The 20,439-nt window shown below is 52.2% G+C and overlaps 1 protein-coding gene across 2 annotated transcripts in view; it reads left to right on the top strand.

The window, feature by feature from the left end:
- The first annotated feature begins 2,567 nt into the window (after positions 1–2,567).
- Positions 2,568–20,439, top strand: part of gnav1 (guanine nucleotide binding protein (G protein) alpha v1) — a 45,915-nt gene continuing 28,043 nt past the window's right edge. Inside the window, exons 1-3 of one of the 2 annotated variants that reach the window (XM_036522080.1) lie at positions 2,568–3,226; positions 3,596–3,687; positions 18,479–18,571. In XM_036522080.1, the coding sequence (XP_036377973.1) occupies positions 3,097–3,226; positions 3,596–3,687; positions 18,479–18,571 (315 nt within the window). In that variant the 5' untranslated portion in view covers positions 2,568–3,096. The remainder of the gene's footprint in view (positions 3,227–3,595; positions 3,688–18,478; positions 18,572–20,439) is intronic. The other variant, XM_036522088.1, reaches the window with a different exon arrangement.

Raw genomic sequence — 20,439 nt, 5'->3', positions numbered from 1 at the left:
GCAGGTGTTGCTTTTTGATGTACTGAATGCATCCTTATGTCCTTGGAGGTTGCTGAACTCAATGAAGAGTTTGAAGCATTCTTAAATTGGGTTTTCAAAGGTACACCAGGTGCATTGTGGTTAGATTTTTTTTTTTTTGTTAAATCTCATTCTATAACTATCACTGTGTTTGACAGTTTGCTTTTTTACATGAACTGGAAATGTGCAATGAGAGCTATGAAGCCATTACCTTTAAATGTAAGACTCCACACTACTCTACACTAAGTGTCACCTCCATTTTACTGTAGAGGAAAGTCAGATGTACTGATGTACTCTCCCTCCACTGTGCAGAAACAGGGATATCCACCCATTTAACCACTGAAAGACGAGTGATGTTTCAGCAGATGAAAGTGAGGTTTGGAAGGTGTCGCACACAGTGTGTCAGTGATGCTGACACCTCTCACTGCTGTGTCATCTCAGTGGAAACTCCAATTCTCAGTCTCTTTGAGTGAAAAAGGTTTTTTGTGTGTTTGTGTGTTTGTTTTCTGAACTCAGAATGTAGTCTGTGTAGCTGCTGTGTTTCCTGTACTGAAGAAAGTGAGGCTTCTGGTTTCTCTTAAATGACCTAAGCTATGTAATTTGTTCAATAATCCCCGTCAATAATTACATCATTAATAATAATACCAATAGTAACACAGAGTGATGTTTTCTCTCTCTCTTTTAATGAAATGTAGAGGTTTCCCTGCAGTCTTGTTTACCTGGGTACAGTGTGGGAGAATTTCACCACACAGGCCGGGTCCTTAGCTGTGACCTCTCTCAGGGCTGCCCCTGGGGATGCCTGATTGATTAGTTCACAGCTTTGCCCTGCCCAACAGGGTGGACCTGTGTCCCTGTGTTATTCTCAGGCCTGAGGATAATGATATGTTAGCAGGATAATGCTAACGGTACAGAGATAAACCGAAGTTACAGAGAAGAATGATCCCACTGCTTGTCCTTCAACAGCATATTTAGCAGTGAAGTTAAACCCCCAGATTTTGTGTCATTTTCCATTCTAGTCAGTCGTTTAACGTAAATCCTCATCAAGTGATCGTTTATATGATCGTGATGATGTCTGAAAGAACCTCCTCATAACAGGTTTAAACGCTGATCATTGTCATCCCGGTTTTAGATTCCCTCCCCGCCGTGCAGAGCACCACCACAATACACCACCAGAGGGCGTCATGCACATTTGTCATGCACATCTAACCTTATAAATACAGCAAGGACATGACCGCACTGCAAGTAACGCTTGGCCTTATGTTTCAAGAACTTTCAGAGAGAATATCATTTTTCCCGACAGCAGTGAACATGGGGACCGCGTTATGATAAAAACAAGCAGCTAACGAGGTCTGAGTGTGGCAGCGGAGTGTCGTGAATGCATGCATTATAAGCATCTTTGCCACGGGCAGCCACTTCATTGCGTTTCAAACAGATAGGACTACGTCCCGAAGATTTCAATTACCACGACAGACAAACACACAGGGGCAATGGTACATACTTACCCTGCGAAAGAGCTGATGACAGTGCTCGGGTGAAGGCAGTACTTACTCCCTAAACTGATCGATTTTAAGGCCTAGTTTGGGGATATGAGAAGCCGCGAGGCGAGATTAGATCGCACCTGCAGGTCAAAGATATTTTAATAATGATAAACTTAAGCGCAGACACAAGAAAATATCTTACCGCGGCTGGGACAGTATGTACGGTGCGTTACAGACGGAGGGAGCGCTCTACATGCGTGATCCTCCGGGAACACTCGCCCCGTGGAATCCCGCTCCACGGGAGGGTGATCATACTGAGAGTCGGTAAATGTCAGCTCATTAGGGGCGTCCGGGGAGCGCTGTACGATCTACGCTCTTTAGGAAGTTTGCTGACTGCGCTTGACGTGGAAGCCATAAACTTTACTTTAAACCGTCGGAAACAGAAGGACAGTTAATATACAGAGAGAAGGCGTGGGCAATTAGACGCGGACTGCCGGGATGGATGTGTCGCTTCAGGCTACTGCTTTGAACTATAAGGAAAATGACTGATTGATGGAAAACGATCTCAGATGTTTGTCACGGGGAAGACTTCCTGTTTTGTTGAAACATTGTCAACAAAACAGGTTCATTTTAACGATCAAGCAGGTTTCGTACCTGTTATGGTTTGTACGGAAACACATTTTAATCTGGCTGGCTTGATAACTGACCTGGATATTTTTGAATACTTTAAAATACCACAAAATTTCATAAATATCGCGTTTCATGTAACTGTTAAAAACCCAGATAGGTGCCTCAGATATATGAAGTTTAAATGTGAGATTTTCAGGAAACGCAGAACCCTCAGACTTCATTCATTCACTTTTGAGAAACAATCCATGAATTCTTATGAGCTACACAAAGTAATATTGCAAAATAAACATAAAATCCCCACCCCAGAAACAGCACACAAACATCACTCTGTTTGAAGAAGATTGTATCAAACTATAACTAAAACTAATAGTAACTTTACACGACTTCGCAATCAGGTGTCAGTTTTCCTGGACTGACGTCACTTCCCTTGGAAACCCGAAACTTGCAGTTGTAAAATAAATATTCGGAGAGCACTCTTCTGCCTAAGTTTGAAAAGTTTTCACGGGAAACATGCAGTAAGTTTGCCCCTCCAGCGCAAACATTTCCTTTTGCACAGATTAGAGGTTATATAAACAACATAGGAAGAAATAAACACGCCAATCAGAAGCGGCAGAGCTGTTTTTTGAAGTTAAGGTGGACAGCCGTAATTATGCGCTCGACACGGCGGGCGGTCAAGAGTCAGGTAACAACGCACGCGTAAAAACGCGCTTCTTACTTGTAAAGTTGTAATACTCCGAAGATTAGATGATTGACTCTTTTTGCGAAAGTTTGGTGTGTTTGCCACCTATGTGCACTTAAAGCTCAATCAGCACGATCCTCGGGGACACGGAGTTCTTATAGTTACATATTTCAACGGATCACTAAACGTGAGATGTTTTCCCAGAATGTGGCGCTCCGTTTGCGCTGACTATTGCAAGGACTTTCGTTTGGATTTCGTTCCCCGGTGCTGCGGAGGAAATGAGTGAGAGACATGGGACTGTGTTTGGGATCCGAAATGACAGAGGACGCGAAGAAGGCGAAGATTCACAGCGCGAAAATAGACCGAGAGCTGTACGAAGATGCCAAACGCGAGATGAACGTGGTGAAAATTCTCATGCTCGGTGAGTATCAGATTCAGAGCCGTGATCAGAAATCGTTGTGAAAACGTCTGCATTCCTCCACGTTGCAAACTTCAAGGTCGAAATCCGAAGTTGTAATGCAGTGAGCGCTGGGTCACGGGAGAGCAGACTCGTTGCAGACAGTAGTATGGAGCACAGCTGAGTTTGTGGGGTTCATCCTGATGGCCTGAGTGTTGCAGCGGGGTGCAGAGGCGGCCCAGCGCCTGCGCATCCAGCTGCTGTATTACTGCGATGAGCTCGTGTACATCAGGGCTGTCTGGCAGGATCACTACATAAGTTTGCTATGTTTACATGCAGTAGAGACTGTAATGTTAAGGTGTTCCTGTGATTGGTGTGTGTGTGTGTGTGTAGGTGCAGCAGAAAGTGGGAAGAGCACTTTGGTAAAGCAGATGAAGATCATCCACAGTCATGGCTTCACCAAGCAGGAGCTCTCCAGCTTCAAGGTACCACCCCGTCAGGCCAATCACACGAGAGACTGCAGAGTGAGGCTTCATGAACCCTGTAATGGGTGGAGCTGTCATCTGCTGTCACTCACTGACTGATGAACCAATCAGAAGGCTCTGCTCTCCACAGAAAAACACAAAAATTGGTTCAAATTACTTATGAAATTACCACATCTGTTAGCGCTGGAATTTTGGAGCTTCAGAGGCTTCAGTCGGCCGTTTCAGACTGATTTCCTGTAGCGCCTGTTTCTCCTGCAACCTCAGCTTGTGGTTGCTTAATCAGCAGAATTACTCCCTTTCCTGTGTGTTTTTGTTGTTTTTTGGAAATGCAGATGACAGCTGAGGTGCTCAGATCTCAGCAGGAGCCGAATCCCACAGGCACCGTGCCCCCAGGCCCGGGTTTGAGAAGCAGGGGATTGTGGGAGAGATTTGCGCGTGCGTGTGCTCCCAGCATCGTGGGTAACGGCTCCACAGCTGGCCCTTACTCACGGAGTCAGGAGTTGGCCGATGACCTTTTGGGCTCACAGAAAACACCAGGTTCTGCAGCGCCCCCCGCTGGAGCGCTTTGAGCTCTCCTGGCCCAGGCGCAGACGGGCTCTTGTGAGCCAACCCGCTGTGGTCTCAAACCGCCCGCGTTGTTTTAATACTGCATTTTCAGGGGTCCTTTCTCTCCCCCCTTTTATTATTTTTGATATATTGCATTTTCATCAGCTGAATCTTAATTCCCATGGGTACTTTCATTGTTACATTCCTGTGTGAGGAGTTTGCACATTTTCTGTGTGGAATGACAACATTTCCACGCTTCCTGGGGGCTGCAGCCCGACAGTGAACAGAGATTATCACGTCCATCAGGCAGCTGGCCCAACGCGAGAAACATGCTCTGAGTCTGAGGAGCATTGCTGGTGCTTCAGTCTGTGAGGACTGCATGGCAGAAACCTCTGCTTTGTGTACGCTGTGGCAGACGTGGGTTTGCTCTGTGTGGCGTAGGCTGGACTTTGGAGCACATGTGCATGCTTATCGTGCCACAGAAATGAGGTGAAAGAGGCAGACTCAGAGACAGACCTCCAGGGAAAGCCAGAGAGGAGTTCCAGAGAGAGCATGTGGTGGGGGGAGTCTCTGACGGGGAGCCAGCTGGGGGGGGGGGGGGGGGGGGGGCTGGGGGTTCGGCTGGAATGTGGGGGCTTAAATGGCTGGTCCTTGCTAGGGGGTTGTGGACTTTTGCGTTTTTTTTTCCCTTCTTTCACAGGAAGCACATGTGTCCTTTGTTATCCTGATGCTGTGTGTGTGGTTACTGGATGAGTGGCTGTGTGGAGGCACTTGCACAGTCAGACCCGCTCAGAGACCCGCTCAGAGACAGTCCTCTCAGAAGGCCAGCTGGCTGGATGTCAGGGGCATGCGTATGTGGGCATGTATGTTGTGTATGTGGGGACACGCAGCAAGTTTAAACGTATTTCCTCTCCTCCTGCTGATGCTTCTGGTTCAGTGCAGGAATGTTCCTTGGTGTGGAGAAGGTTGAAGTGATCCTGTCCCTCTCCCTGGCTCTCCCTGATCCTCTCACTCTGTGTGTGTGCTATACGATATCAAAAGTCACCCGGGTTTCGGCCCCGGGTTTCGGCCCCTTCCGTCACCTGGTTCCGGCCCCTCTCTGGCCCGGTTCCGGCCCCTCTCTGGCCCAGTTCCGGCCCCTCTCTGGCCCGGTTCCGGCCCCTCTCTTGCGCGGTTCCGGCCCCTCCGTGGCCTGGTCATGTGGCTCGGAGGTTCGAGAGGGAGAGTGTGCTGAAGGCTCACTGCAGAGCAGACCTGCTGAAACTGCTCTGGCGATCAGATGGGCTTTCTCAGGAGCCTCTGCTGCTTCAGAAACGCAATGTGGGGCGGGGGAAAGTGTGGTAAATCACTCCTCAGTCATTAGTAGAGAGTAGAGTAGAGAGGACAATGGCAGTGATCGAGATAACACTCATAATCTTTTTGCCATCATCATCATCTTTATCAATAATTTCTCCTTTTTATCTTGTGAAACAGATGGATTTTCTGGGAAAAAAACACCAGTTTAATACCTGCTATACCAGGACTGCAGAACAGCATGTTACTGCCGAGTTCCGCCTCTGAAAGGCTGCTCCATTCAGACAGCGCTGGTGCACCTCTCCGCAGAGGACTGTGTCTGAGCTCCCTTCCGGTCCCGCGCGGGGGGGGGCAGGGGAGAACAGCGCCTGCCCCACAGCCCCCCCCCTCAGCTCCCACAGCCCAGAGCTGCTCATAAACAGCGGCTTATTCCTCATTCCTGCATGTATCTCAGCTGGGAGCACATTTCTGTCTTTATCCCTCACTGCAGAGCCAAGGATGGGAAACAGAGCTGCTCCTTCTCCTCTCGCTGGCTGCTCCTTCTCCTCTCGTTGGCTGCTCCTTCTCCTCTCACTGGCTGTTCCTTCTCCTCTCGCTGGCTGTTCCTTCTCCTCTCACTGGCTGTTCCTTCTCCTCTCACTGGCTGTTCCTTCTCCTCTCGCTGGCTGTTCCTTCTCCTCTCACTGGCTGTTCCTTCTCCTCTCACTGGCTGCTCCTTCTCCTCTCGCTGGCTGCTCAATCCTCATCGTCGTACCTGCGCCGTCGTATCTGCGCTGTCGTATCTGCGCTGTCGTACCTGCGCTGTCGTACCTGCGCTGTCGTACCTGCGCTGTCGTACCTACGCTGTTGTATCTGAGACATCAGCTTTGCAGCCATTTCCCTCAGCTGCTCCCCTCACTGGCTTTCAGTACACATTCCCACCTCCACACTCCCACCTCTGCACTCTGCATTCCCACCTCCACACTCCCACCTCTGCACTCTGCATCCCCACCTCTGCACTCCCACCTCTGCACTCTGCACTCCCACCTCTGCACTCTGCATCCCCACCTCTGCACTCCCACCTCTGCACTCTGCACTCCCACCTCTGCACTCTGCATCCCCACCTCTGCACTCCCACCCCTGCACTCTGCACTCCCACCCCTGCACTCTGCACTCTGCATTCCCACCTCTGCACTCTGCATTCCCACCTCTGCACTCCGCATTCCCACCTCTGCACTCTGCATTCCCACCTCTGCACTCTGCATTCCCACCCCTGCACTCTGCACTCCCACCCCTGCACTCTGCACTCCCACCTCTGCACTCTGCACTCCCACCTCTGCACTCCCACCTCTGCACTCCCACCCCTGCACTCTGCACTCCCACCTCTGCACTCTGCATTCCCACCTCTGCATTCCCACCTCTGCACTCTGCATTCCCACCTCCACACTCCCACCTCTGCACTCCCACCTCTGCACTCTGCATTCCCACCTCTGCACTCTGCATTCCCACCTCTGCATTCCCACCTCTGCACTCTGCATTCCCACCTCTGCACTCTGCATTCCCACCTCTGCATTCCCACCTCCGCACTCCCACCTCCGCACTCCGCACTCCCACCCCTGCACTCTGCACTCCCACCTCTGCACTCCCACCTCTGCACTCCCACCTCTGCATTCCCACCTCCGCACTCCCACCTCTGCACTCTGCACTCCCACCTCTGCACTCCCACCTCTGCATTCCCACCTCCGCACTCCCACCTCCGCACTCCGCACTCCCACCCCTGCACTCTGCACTCCCACCTCTGCACTCCCACCTCTGCACTCCCACCTCTGCATTCCCACCTCCGCACTCCCACCTCTGCACTCTGCACTCCCACCTCTGCACTCCCACCTCTGCATTCCCACCTCCGCACTCCCACCTCTGCACTCTGCACTCCCACCTCTGCACTCCCACCTCTGCATTCTGCACTCCCACCTCTGCACTCTGCACTCCCATCTCTGCATTCTCACCTCTGCACTCTGCACTCCCACCTCTGCATTCTGCACTCCCACCTCTGCACTCTGCACTCCCATCTCTGCATTCTCACCTCTGCACTCTGCACTCCCACCTCTGCATTCCCACCTCTGCACTCTGCATTCCCACCTCTGCACTCCCACCTCTGCATTCCCACCTCCGCACTCCCACCTCTGCACTCTGCACTCCCACCTCTGCACTCCCACCTCTGCACTCCCACCTCTGCACTCCCACCTCCGCACTCCCACCTCTGCACTCTGCACTCCCACCTCTGCACTCCCACCTCTGCACTCCCACCTCTGCATTCTGCACTCCCACCTCTGCATTCTGCACTCCCACCTCTGCACTCTGCACTCCCATCTCTGCATTCTCACCTCTGCACTCTGCACTCCCATCTCTGCATTCTCACCTCTGCACTCTGCACTCCCACCTCTGCACTCCCACCTCTGCATTCTGCACTCCCACCTCTGCACTCTGCACTCCCACCTCTGCACTCTGCACTCCCACCTCTGCATTCCCACCTCTGCACTCTGCACTCCCACCTCTGCACTCCCACCTCTGCATTCTGCACTCCCACCTCTGCACTCTGCACTCCCACCTCTGCACTCCCACCTCTGCACTCTGCACTCCCACCTCTGCACTCTGCACTCCCACCTCTGCATTCCCACCTCTGCACTCTGCATTCCCACCTCTGCATTCTGCATTCCCACCTCTGCACTCTGCACTCCCACCTCTGCACTCCCACCTCTGCACTCCCACCTCTGCACTCTGCATCAATGGTGATGAAATGTGATAGTGGTAAACACAGACAAACTGGATTCCTGAGAAATGACCAAACAGTGATAACTTAAAGGGACGGTTGCATTCCCGTCTAAATGCTAGTTTCACAGAAATAACTGAGCTTCACAGTCTCCTGGCTGCGTCCAGAAGGATGATGTCACAGGGGTCATGAGAGGGTCACTGTTCTGTTTTCAGAGAGGTGACATCATAATGGCTGTGATGTCAGTGCAGGGATGGGTAGTTCCTGCAGTCAGATGCAGCAGGACTCAGGCAGAATGGCTGTCTTGGCCTCCTGTTGTGGTCTCTGGCAGAATGGCTGTCTTGGCCTCATGTTATGGTCAGAGCACAGAAATACAGGCCTGCTGTTGCCAGGCAGCTGTTGGGCGTGGCTGCTCCCCACCCCTCCCCTCCTGCGGCCCTGCGGACGACAGGCCCTGTAATAACACTCTGGCCGATCTGTGTGGGGTTAGAGCGTTTGATCTCTGACCGACAGTCCTGCCACGCCACTGCAGCCTGCATAACGCCCTCTTTCCAGTGGAAATCACCTCCCCCCCGCAGTGTCTTTCCTGGATGAACCTCCTAAACAAACAGAGCACCCCCACCCCCGCCCAAACCCCCACACCCAGTGTGGGAAAGCAGATACTCACACACACACACACACTCTCACAAACACACACACACACACACACTCTCTCACACACTCTCTCACACACTCACACTCACACTCACACACACACACACACACACACACACACACACACTCACACACACTCTCACAAACACACTCACACACACTCTCACAAACACACACACACACACTCTCACAAACACACACACACCCTCTCACAAACACACACACACACACACACACACACACACACTCACACACACTCTCAGAAACACACACACACACACACACTCTCTCACACACTCACACTCTCACTCTCACTCTCACTCTCTCACACACACACTCACGCACACACACACACACACACACACACTCTCACAAACACACACACACACACACACTCACACACAAATACACTCACACACACACACTCACACATACACACACACAGCAGAGCAGATTAATGAGTGCTGTAGCGAGCGGCTGTAACTCTCTCTGACACCCTTATGCGCAGAGTTACAGGACTTTGATATCCGAGCTGCATTCTCTTAAAGCTGTCAGTAGACGCATGGCTGTGCTCCTGAGGACACTCTGCCCTGCAGGTGACTGCAGCCCAGGGTGTGTGTGTGTGCGTGTGTGTGTGTGTGTGTGCGTGTGTGTGTGTGCGTGTGTGTGTGTGTGTGCGTGTGCGCGCATGAGGGAGAGGGAGAGGGAGAGAGAGAGAGAGAGAGAGAGAGAGAGAGAGAGAGACAGATGCCTGTGTTTTACTTTTCACAACACTTATCGTCCTCTACCTCTCCATCCCTGGCCCTTGCTTTCCCACGATTCCCTCCCTTCCTGCATTACAGCTGAGAGTGCTGACTCAGAGCGTCCCTCCCGCCCGCAGCCTGGCTGCCACTGCCCTGTGGCTGTGTGCAGGTGCTGTGCTGTAAACGCAATGTAAACAGCTTCCCTGCACCCAGCTGTGCTGCTGCAATGGGTGTGTGACACAGTGACTCTGAGCCTCCTGTCACCGTCTGACAGACTGCAGTGTGACACAGTGACTCTGAGCCTCCTGTCACCGCCTGACAGACTGCAGTGTGACACAGTGACTCTGAGCCTCCTGTCACCGCCTGACAGACTGCAGTGTGACACAGTGACTCTGAGCCTCTGTCACCGCCTGACAGACTGCAGTGTGACACAGTGACTCTGAGCCTCCTGTCACCGCCTGACAGACTGCAGTGTGACACAGTGACTCTGAGCCTCCTGTCACTGCCTGACAGACTGCAGTTTACTGTAACGGCAGCTGCCAGTCAGGGCTGTTGCACCACTAGCGATGTTTTCCTGGTTTTCTGCCAGCTCACTAACTGCTTGGCTGTGGGAGAATCCTGCAGAGACAAAATGACAAAGCGATTTTGTTCTGAGGTGCAGCTATCTGTCTGTAATCATTTCTTTTGTGGCAATGGTGATATAGCAGGAACAGGGCAGTTTAGCGCTTTGAATTCTATCTTCAGTGTGGCCTTGAGTCACATCAAGGGCCAGAACATGTGGTCCCCTCGTGTGGTCTGCTTGTAGAAGGCCGATTTAGGCTGCCTCACTGCTCACAGGACACAGAATAACGAGGAACCGTCCACTGCTGCTGACACCCCGAACAGCAAATGCCTTTGTCGGGTTTTAAATCTTTGTGGGCGCAGTGAGGAAGCGTCACCATTTTTGCCAATGGCTTTAGAGAGTGCCGGTCAGATGCTGCATTACTCCATGTTGTAAATGAAACAGTTTCATCTTTGCTGCGTGAGACAGAGGTGTGGACGGTCGCTGCTGGGGTGTCGTTTCTCTTCCTGTGTCCAGGCCCAAGGTCCCCTGTCCTAACACAGGGACACAGGGGGAAAGAACCCTCCAGAACTCTAAATTCTCTGTTGGGTTCTGCTGGCCTTCTGTAATTTGGTAACATAGGATGTAGAAGATCCGTCCAGCGATACTGAGATCAGACTGCAATCGCCTCAGCGGTTTGGTTAATGATTGAAGACAAGGCCAAAGCTAGTTTGGCTGCATTCCTCCAGAAAGGGGGCGCAGGGAGCGGAGGCGGGAGAAACAATCCAGGGTATTGTGTTTGTCACCGAGGTCTGTTTGAGAGCAAGAGAGCAGAGCGTTTTTCCGCTCTTTCAGTCAGAAAAACAGCCTGGCTGAAGCTGGCTGGCCTCTCCCTGCCAGCGAGGCATCGTCAGGCTGTCGCTCTGAGGCACTGAAGGCCGCACTGTGCCTCACTTCTGTCCCCTTTGTGATCAAACGGCCCTGAATGTTTGGAGTCTTTTCTGGCAGACGGGTGTGTGAGAGTGACCTTTGGTCAGGCAGCAGTGCTGGCCTCGTGAGCGTGGGTTTGGACACGGCGCACCCGCGTAAATCAAAGCTCCGCCCCTCTGATAGCTGGGTTGAAACTGGCCGAGCATGGCAGCGGGCCCGTAATTACCACCGATGTCGCTCTCAGGCTTAAGGAGAGACGGAGGCTGTAATCTCAGCTGTGTCAGTAGCTAGGAGTGCCCCTCCCCCGGAATGGCGAACGAGTCTTGACCCCATCCTGTCTCCGCCTACTCCCTCCTCCTCCTCCTCCTCCTCTTCCTCCTCCTCCTCTTCCTTGTTCGGTGTTGTAGAAATTATTATGGCTGTTATTTTATTACATGGGTGTTATTTTCTCTGCAGTTTTGGATTCATGGTGCAGCAGGTTGTTCTGAAAGCATGGCTTTGGTAGCTGGCTTTGCGACTCTGCATAGACCAACAAGCTACCTTGTTAGCCCTGGTATCAACATTGAAACCAGTAAGAAACGCAAAACATTTTCCCTGAATGTTGAATGTTCCCTGTTCTATGAATCTTCATGAGGTACCAACCTAGTTTGCCACATTACTACTATGTTTGGACTTTGCCAGCGGTGGTTTTTTGTGGCAGTATTAATGTATCTAGTGTTCCAGAGCTCTCTGGACTGACAGCAAACCGTGGACGTGGGGAGGGGGGATGGGGGGTATGATAGTATTATCAATATAAGAACCCCCATGCCCCAGATAAAGGTGTCTGTCTTTTTTCACACTACAGTGAGATACAGCTTTTCTCCTGAAGGGTGTCAGCTTCCTGGGGTAGCGCTGTGTGCTTGATTCAGCGTGCTTCAGCGGCAGCGAGGGTGTCAGCCCTCATCTGAAAGTGCTTTCAGGGAACACTACATAGATACTGTTCACTAGCTACACGGCTAGCATAGGTAAACAGATGGTACTACTAGAGAGCTTCTAGTAAGGGAAGCCTTGGTGTTTGCTAACTTCCTACCAAACTAACATTTTACCATAATCATCAGCTTGTATGCAACCGTGTTGCCAGCCAAGCGGATAACTCTTGCTGTGCCGCGAGTAAACTTACTAAAGACCTAGACTGTGCTGGGAGCCATTCACATCACATTTAGGGCTAAAATTTAGACCCGCTCACCTCTCGATTAGCCCACAGGAATCTCCCATGCAGGGAGGCTGTGCACAGTCACACATTGTCGTCATGCTCCTGCAGACTTTTGAGAATTTTTGCAGATGCCTGATAATATTACCTGTCAAGGAACAGTGGACAGGCCATGCCACGCCTACAGGAAAAGGGGTAAGTGTGTCTGTATGTATGAACTTACAGACAAAAAACTGTCTGATATATTTGCGTATGTGTGCCTTCATATGTGTTTGTGTGTGTGCGTGTGTTGTGTGTGTGTGTGTGCGTGTGTGTGTGTGTGCGTGCGTATGTGCATGTGTGTGTGTGTGTTTGGCTGGGGGAATGTGTTTCCCCAGGCTGAGAGCCAGGCAGTGTGGTTTGATACCTGAGCCTCAGAGCTGGGGGGGGGGGGGGGGGTATGCCACCCCAGGACTGCGTGAGACAGCCAGGGCCTCTCTGCTTTAGCCAGCGGAACAGACTCCATTTTAACTTTCTGCATCCAGGAATCCTTCCACTTAGAGCACTGAATTTACACGCTACTCAGGGAAAATCGATTCACAGAGAGCACCCAAATTCCCGAGGCCCTTTGAACATTAAATTGCTTTTTGGAGACGCTCTGTGCCTGTTTCAGAAGCCCCTCTCACTCTAATCTGTTCAGACAAACGGAAGGAAGAGAAAAGGGGGATTCTGGGAAGGAGAGAAGGACGTGCTGTAGGTGGGACAAGGCCCTACAGGAGGAGGATATGACCAGGACACTGTGTGTGTGTGTGTGTGTGTGTGTGTGTGTGTGTGAGTGAAAGAGTGGAGGGTGCAGGTGTGTGTGTGTGTGTGAGAGTGGAGGGTGCAGGTGTGTGTGTGTGTGTGTGTGTGTGAGAGTGGAGGGTGCAGGTGTGTGTGTGTGTGTGTGTGTGTGTGAGTGAGTGAGTGAGTGTGCGACATTACTGTGGCACACAGAGATACAGCGCCCTGTCACTGAGACAGACATTACTGTGGCACACAGATACAGCGCCCTGTCACTGAGACAGACATTACTGTGGCACACAGAGATACAGCGCCCTGTCGCTGAGACAGACATTACTGTGGCACACAGAGATACAGCGCCCTGTCACTGAGACAGACATTACTGTGGCACACAGAGATACAGCGCCCTGTCACTGAGACAGACATTACTGTGGCACACAGATACAGCGCCCCATCGCTCCTCTCTCAATAACAGCAGTAAACAGTACACAGTGCTCACACCCTCCCCCCCACCAATTTGTGATGGAAACTAAATATTGGCATTGCTGTAGATGTGCTGTCATCTGGAGGGCGTGCAGTCGTCACTGTGAGATGATAAAGCGTATGAAATATGACAGGTCTCAGGAAATGAGTCCACGCTGAGACACGCTTTCCATGGAGATTAGCAAAAGAGATTTAAAGCAGCCCTTTGACACAAATCGATGACGGATCTCTGAAAGGTTGTCAGTGAAATCTCCTCTAATGGAATCTTATAACTGCGTTATCCCTCTGGCTTTTCTCTGCTCGTGTGTTGGCGTTTGGAGAGTCGTTGTCAGGAGAATTTGGCGGGATGTTGTTTTGGTTACACACTCCCGGAGAAGGAGAACAGGTTAAATAAACATCAAAGTAGAAAACGCTGGAGTCTAGACTGTGATAACAGCAGAATGGAATGTGCTTTTTTAGCATGGGAACAGGGGCTAAATGAGAGGGGAAGAAACCCCCTGATGCCAAAACAAAGGGCCTGCAAAGGGTTTGCATTTACAGTGTGTGTGTGTTTAGGGTGTTCGTGTTTGCAGTGTGTGTGTGTTTAGGGTGTTCGTGTTTGCAGTGTGTGTGTTTAGGGTGTTCGTGTTTGCAGTGTGTGTGTGTTTAGGGTGTTCGTGTTTGCAGTGTGTGTGTGTTTAGGGTGTTCGTGTTTGCAGTGTGTGTGTGTTTAGGGTGTTCGTGTTTGCAGTGTGTGTGTGTTTAGGGCGTTCGTGTTTGCAGTGTGTGTGTGTTTAGGGCGTTCGTGTTTGCAGTGTGTGTGCTGTTTAGGGTGTTCGTGTTTGCAGTGTGTGTGTTTAGGGCGTTCGTGTTTGCAGTGTGTGTGTTTAGGGTGTTCGTGTTTGCAGTGTGTGTGTGTTTAGGGCGTTCGTGTTTGCAGTGTGTGTGTGTTTAGGGCGTTCGTGTTTGCAGTGTGTGTGTTTAGGGCGTTCGTGTTTGCAGTGTGTGTGTTTAGGGTGTTCGTGTTTGCAGTGTGTGTGTGTTTAGGGCGTTCGTGTTTGCAGTGTGTGTGTTTAGGGCGTTCGTGTTTGCAGTGTGTGTGTTTAGGGTGTTCGTGTTTGCAGTGTGTGTGTGTTTAGGGCGTTCGTGTTTGCAGTGTGTGTGTGTTTAGGGCGTTCGTGTTTGCAGTGTGTGTGTGTTTAGGGTGTTCGTGTTTGCAGTGTGTGTGTGTTTAGGGCGTTCGTGTTTGCAGTGTGTGTGTTTAGGGTGTTCGTGTTTGCAGTGTGTGTGTGTTTAGGGTGTTCGTGTTTGCAGTGTGTGTGTGTTTAGGGCGTTCGTGTTTGCAGTGTGTGTGTGTTTAGGGTGTTCGTGTTTGCAGTGTGTGTGTGTTTAGGGCGTTCGTGTTTGCAGTGTGTGTGCTGTTTAGGGCGTTCGTGTTGTTTGCAGTGTGTGTGTGTTTAGGGCGTTCGTGTTTGCAGTGTGTGTGTTTAGGGTGTTCGTGTTTGCAGTGTGTGTGTTTAGGGTGTTCGTGTTTGCAGTGTGTGTGTGTTTAGGGTGTTCGTGTTTGCAGTGTGTGTGTGTTTAGGGCGTTCGTGTTTGCAGTGTGTGTGTGTTTAGGGTGTTCGTGTTTGCAGTGTGTGTGTGTTTAGGGCGTTCGTGTTTGCAGTGTGTGTGCTGTTTAGGGCGTTCGTGTTGTTTGCAGTGTGTGTGTGTTTAGGGCGTTCGTGTTTGCAGTGTGTGTGTTTAGGGTGTTCGTGTTTGCAGTGTGTGTGTGTTTAGGGCGTTCGTGTTTGCAGTGTGTGTGTGTTTAGGGCGTTCGTGTTTGCAGTGTGTGTGCTGTTTAGGGTGTTCGTGTTTGCAGTGTGTGTGTGTTTAGGGTGTTCGTGTTTGCAGTGTGTGTGTTTGGTGTTGCTGACAGAGTTTGTGTCGCTTATGATGTTGGTGTTTACAGTATTTGGGTTGTTTAAGCTGTTTGTGTTTGTGCTGTTTTTCCGGTGTTAGTGTTTGCAGTGTCTGTGTCCTTTACTCAGTGTGTCTGTTGATTTCATGCTGTCTCCTGCCTCCTCTGCTGCCTCTGATTGGGACTCTCTTTTGAAGCCTCGAACTGGGCCTCTGATTTCAGATCTGTCTTCGCTGGAGCCTCAACAGCAGCGTCTCTGGCTGAGTCCCTGCTGGCGTAGCGGCTGCTGCTGCTGAATTTGAGCGAAAGTCTCAGAAATGTGTGAATTCCAGGCAGCTGTGTTTGGGATGTTTGGGACGGCTGTTGCAGCTGTGTTTGGGATGTTTGGGACGGCTGTTGCAGCTGTGTTTGGGATGTTTGGGACGGCTGTTGCAGCTGTGTTTGGGAAGTTTGGGACGGCTGTTGCAGCTGTGTTTGGGATGTTTGGGACGGCTGTTGCAGCTGTGTTTGGGAAGTTTGGGACGGCTGTTGCAGCTGTGTTTGGGATGTTTGGGACGGCTGTTGCAGCTGTGTTTGGGATGTTTGGGACGGCTGTTGCAGCTGTGTTTGGGAAGTTTGGGACGGCTGTTGCAGCTGTGTTTGGGATGGCTGTTGCAGCTGTGTTTGGGATGTTTGGGACGGCTGTTGCAGCTGTGTTTGGGATGTTTGGGACGGCTGTTGCAGCTGTGTTTGGGATGTTTGGGACGGCTGTTGCAGCTGTGTTTGGGAAGTTTGGGACGGCTGTTGCAGCTGTGTTTGGGATGTTTGGGACGGCTGTTGCAGCTGTGTTTGGGAAGTTTGGGACGGCTGTTGCAGCTGTGTTTGGGATGTTTGGGACGGCTGTTGCAGCTGTGTTTGGGATGTTTGGGACGGCTGTTGCAGCTGTGTTTGGGATGTTTGGGACGGCTGTTGCAGCTGTGTTTGGGATGTTTGGGACGGCTGTTGCAGCTGTGTTTGGGAAGTTTGGGACGGCTGTTGCAGCTGTGTTTGGGATGGCTGTTGCAGCTGTGTTTGGGATGTTTGGGACGGCTGTTGCAGCTGTGTTTGGGATGTTTGGGACGGCTGTTGCAGCTGTGTTTGGGACGGCTGTTGCAGCTGTGTTTGGGATGTTTGGGACGGCTGTTGCAGCTGTGTTTGGGAAGTTTGGGACGGCTGTTGCAGCTGTGTTTGGGATGTTTGGGACGGCTGTTGCAGCTGTGTTTGGGATGTTTGGGATGGCTGTTGCAGCTGTGTTTGGGAAGTTTGGGACGGCTGTTGCAGCTGTGTTTGGGATGTTTGGGACGGCTGTTGTAGCTGTGTTTGGGACAGCTGTTGCAGCTGTGTTTGGGATGTTTGGGACGGCTGTTGCAGCTGTGTTTGGGACAGCTGTTGCAGCTGTGTTTGGGATGTTTGGGACGGCTGTTGTAGCTGTGTTTGGGACAGCTGTTGCAGCTGTGTTTGGGATGTTTGGGACGGCTGTTGCAGCTGTGTTTGGGACGGCTGTTGCAGCTGTGTTTGGGATGTTTGGGACGGCTGTTGCAGCTGTGTTTGGGACAGCTGTTGCAGCTGTGTTTGGGATGTTTGGGACGGCTGTTGCAGCTGTGTTTGGGACAGCTGTTGCAGCTGTGTTTGGGAAGTTTGGGACGGCTGTTGCAGCTGTGTTTGGGAAGTTTGGGACGGCCGTTGCAGCTGTGTTTGGGATGTTTGGGACGGCTGTTGCAGCTGTGTTTGGGATGTTTGGGACGGCTGTTGCAGCTGTGTTTGGGACGGCTGTTGCAGCTGTGTTTGGGATGTTTGGGACGGCTGTTGCAGCTGTGTTTGGGATGTTTGGGATGGCTGTTGCAGCTGTGTTTGGGAAGTTTGGGACGGCTGTTGCAGCTGTGTTTGGGACGGCTGTTGCAGCTGTGTTTGGGACAGCTGTTGCAGCTGTGTTTGGGATGTTTGGGACGGCTGTTGCAGCTGTGTTTGGGATGTTTGGGACGGCTGTTGCAGCTGTGTTTGGGACAGCTGTTGCAGCTGTGTTTGGGATGTTTGGGACGGCTGTTGCAGCTGTGTTTGGGACGGCTGTTGCAGCTGTGTTTGGGATGTTTGGGACGGCTGTTGCAGCTGTGTTTGGGATGTTTGGGATGGCTGTTGCAGCTGTGTTTGGGAAGTTTGGGACGGCTGTTGCAGCTGTGTTTGGGATGTTTGGGACGGCTGTTGTAGCTGTGTTTGGGACAGCTGTTGCAGCTGTGTTTGGGATGTTTGGGACGGCTGTTGCAGCTGTGTTTGGGATGTTTGGGACGGCTGTTGCAGCTGTGTTTGGGATGTTTGGGACGGCTGTTGCAGCTGTGTTTGGGATGTTTGGGACGGCTGTTGTAGCTGTGTTTGGGACAGCTGTTGCAGCTGTGTTTGGGAAGTTTGGGACGGCTGTTGCAGCTGTGTTTGGGACAGCTGTTGCAGCTGTGTTTGGGAAGTTTGGGACGGCTGTTGCAGCTGTGTTTGGGACGGCTGTTGCAGCTGTGTTTGGGATGTTTGGGACGGCTGTTGTAGCTGTGTTTGGGACAGCTGTTGCAGCTGTGTTTGGGAAGTTTGGGACGGCTGTTGCAGCTGTGTTTGGGACGGCTGTTGCAGCTGTGTTTGGGATGTTTGGGACGGCTGTTGTAGCTGTGTTTGGGACGGCTGTTGCAGCTGTGTTTGGGAAGTTTGGGACAGCTGTTGCAGCTGTGTTTGGGAAGTTTGGGACGGCTGTTGCAGCTGTGTTTGGGACGGCTGTTGCAGCTGTGTTTGGGATGTTTGGGACGGCTGTTGCAGCTGTGTTTGGGATGTTTGGGACGGCTGTTGCAGCTGTGTTTGGGACGGCTGTTGCAGCTGTGTTTGGGATGTTTGGGACGGCTGTTGCAGCTGTGAGCGCTGTGGTGGGGTTGGATCCCCTGCTTGGTTGTGTTGTGATTAGCGTTTGTTTTGCGCACCCTGCTCCCGTAGTAACACCAGCCGCCTGCTCTCTGTCTCCCTGTCTCTGCAGCCAGCGGTGCTGGATAACCTGCTGACCTCCATGAAGTTTGTCCTGCACGGGATGGGTGTTCTGCGCATCAACCTGGCCAGCCCCAAGAACAAAGTCAGTTTCTCCGGTGACACCTCTGCTGCCTCTGCCCATCAGCACCAGCAAACACAAGCTCTGCCTCTCTCCTGTCCCGCTGCCTCTCTCCTGTCCCGCTGCCTCTCTCCTGTTCCCTGCCTCTCTCCTGTCCCGCTGCCTCTCTCCTGTCTCTCTGCCTCTCTCCTGTCTCTCTGCCTCTCTCCTGTTCCCTGCCTCTCTCCTGTCCCGCTGCCTCTCTCCTGTCCCGCTGCCTCTCTCCTGTTCCCTGCCTCTCTCCTGTTCCCTGCCTCTCTCCTGTCCCGCTGCCTCTCTCCTGTTCCCTGCCTCTCTCCTGTTCCCTGCCTCTCTCCTGTCCCGCTGCCTCTCTCCTGTTCCCTGCCTCTCTCCTGTTCCCTGCCTCTCTCCTGTCCCGCTGCCTCTCTCCTGTCTCTCTGCCTCTCTCCTGTCTCTCTGCCTCTCTCCTGTTCCCTGCCCCTCTCCTGTTCCCTGCCTCTCTCTCCCTCTCTCTGCCTCTCTCCTGTCTCTCTGCCTCTCTCCTGTTCCCTGCCTCTCTCCTGTTCCCTGCCTCTCTCTCCCTCTCTCTGCCTCTCTCTGCCTCTCTCCTGTCTCTCTGCCTCTCTCTGCCTCTCTCCTATTCTCTGCCTCTCTCTCCCTCTCTCTGCCTCTCTCCTGTCTCTCTGCCTCTCTCCTGTCCCGCTGCCTCTCTCCTGTCTCTCTGCCTCTCTCCTGTCTCTCCGCCTCTCTCCTGTTCCCTGCCTCTCTCTCCCTCTCTCTGCCTCTCTCTGCCTCTCTCCTGTCTCTCTGCCTCTCTCCTGTCTCTCTGCCTCTCTCCTGTCTCTCTGCCTCTCTCCTGTCTCTCTGCCACTCTCCTGTTCCCTGCCCCTCTCTGCGTCTCTCCTGTCTCTCTGCCTCTCTCTGCCACTCTCCTGTTCCCTGCCTCTCTCCTGTCTCTCTGCCTCTCTCCTGTTCCCTGCCTCTCTCCTGTCTCGCTGCCTCTCTCTGCCTCTCTCCTGTCTCTCTGCCTCTCTCCTGTCTCTCTGCCTCTCTCCTTTTCCCTGCCTCTCTCTCCCTCTCTCTGCCTCTCTCCTGTCTCTCTGCCTCTCTCTGCCTCTCTCCTATTCTCTGCCTCTCTCTCCCTCTCTCTGCCTCTCTCCTGTCTCTCTGCCTCTCTCCTGTCCCGCTGCCTCTCTCCTGTTCCCTGCCTCTCTCCTGTCCTGCTGCCTCTCTCCTGTTCCCTGCCTCTCCCCTGTCTCTCTGCCTCTCTCCTTTTCCCTGCCTCTCTCCTGTTCCCTGCCTCTCTCCTGTTCTCTGCCTCTCTCTCTCTCTCTCCTGTTCTCTCTTTTTTTTAACAAATGTCAAATAAAGAGCTTTGAAATGTCAGAGTCTTTTTCTCTTTCTCACTCTCTGCCACTGCCCCCCCCGAAAGAGTGGCCTCAGTCTGAGCAGCACCTGAGGAACCCCTTCCATGGCTGTCAGAGCTGAAGAGATGATAAATAAGTCTGTCTCCTCCTGAGAACATGCTGGTCCCTCTCGCAGACCCCCCTGTTTTCCCCGAAGCGGGGTTTTTGGCCCGCGCGGGAGGTTACTCCGCAGAATGAGTGTCTTGCCCAGTGGCTTTTCAGGGTTGGAGAGCTGCCAGTTGCCAGCTGACCGTTTCTGGCCTGTTGCGCCCCAAGGTGCCACTAGGTGGCAGCAGCCCTGCGTTCGGATCACTGTTTACGCACGACTGACTTTCTGCCCTGTTGGCAAACTGCAGAACATTCCAGGCCTGCCGCTGTTCCTGTCTGATAGCCAAGAGCCGCAGCCAACGTGCTCCCAGCTTTTTCTCATGAAAAATGAAAAAAAGAAGAAAAAGAAATATGTGTGTTTTTGCACACATTGAGTGT

This window comes from Megalops cyprinoides, chromosome 1 (assembly GCF_013368585.1).
Source record: "Megalops cyprinoides isolate fMegCyp1 chromosome 1, fMegCyp1.pri, whole genome shotgun sequence".
In the NCBI taxonomy this organism is placed as follows: domain Eukaryota; kingdom Metazoa; phylum Chordata; class Actinopteri; order Elopiformes; family Megalopidae; genus Megalops; species Megalops cyprinoides.
Note: the sequence above shows the minus strand (reverse complement) of the source record. Positions and strands in the feature narration are given on the sequence as shown.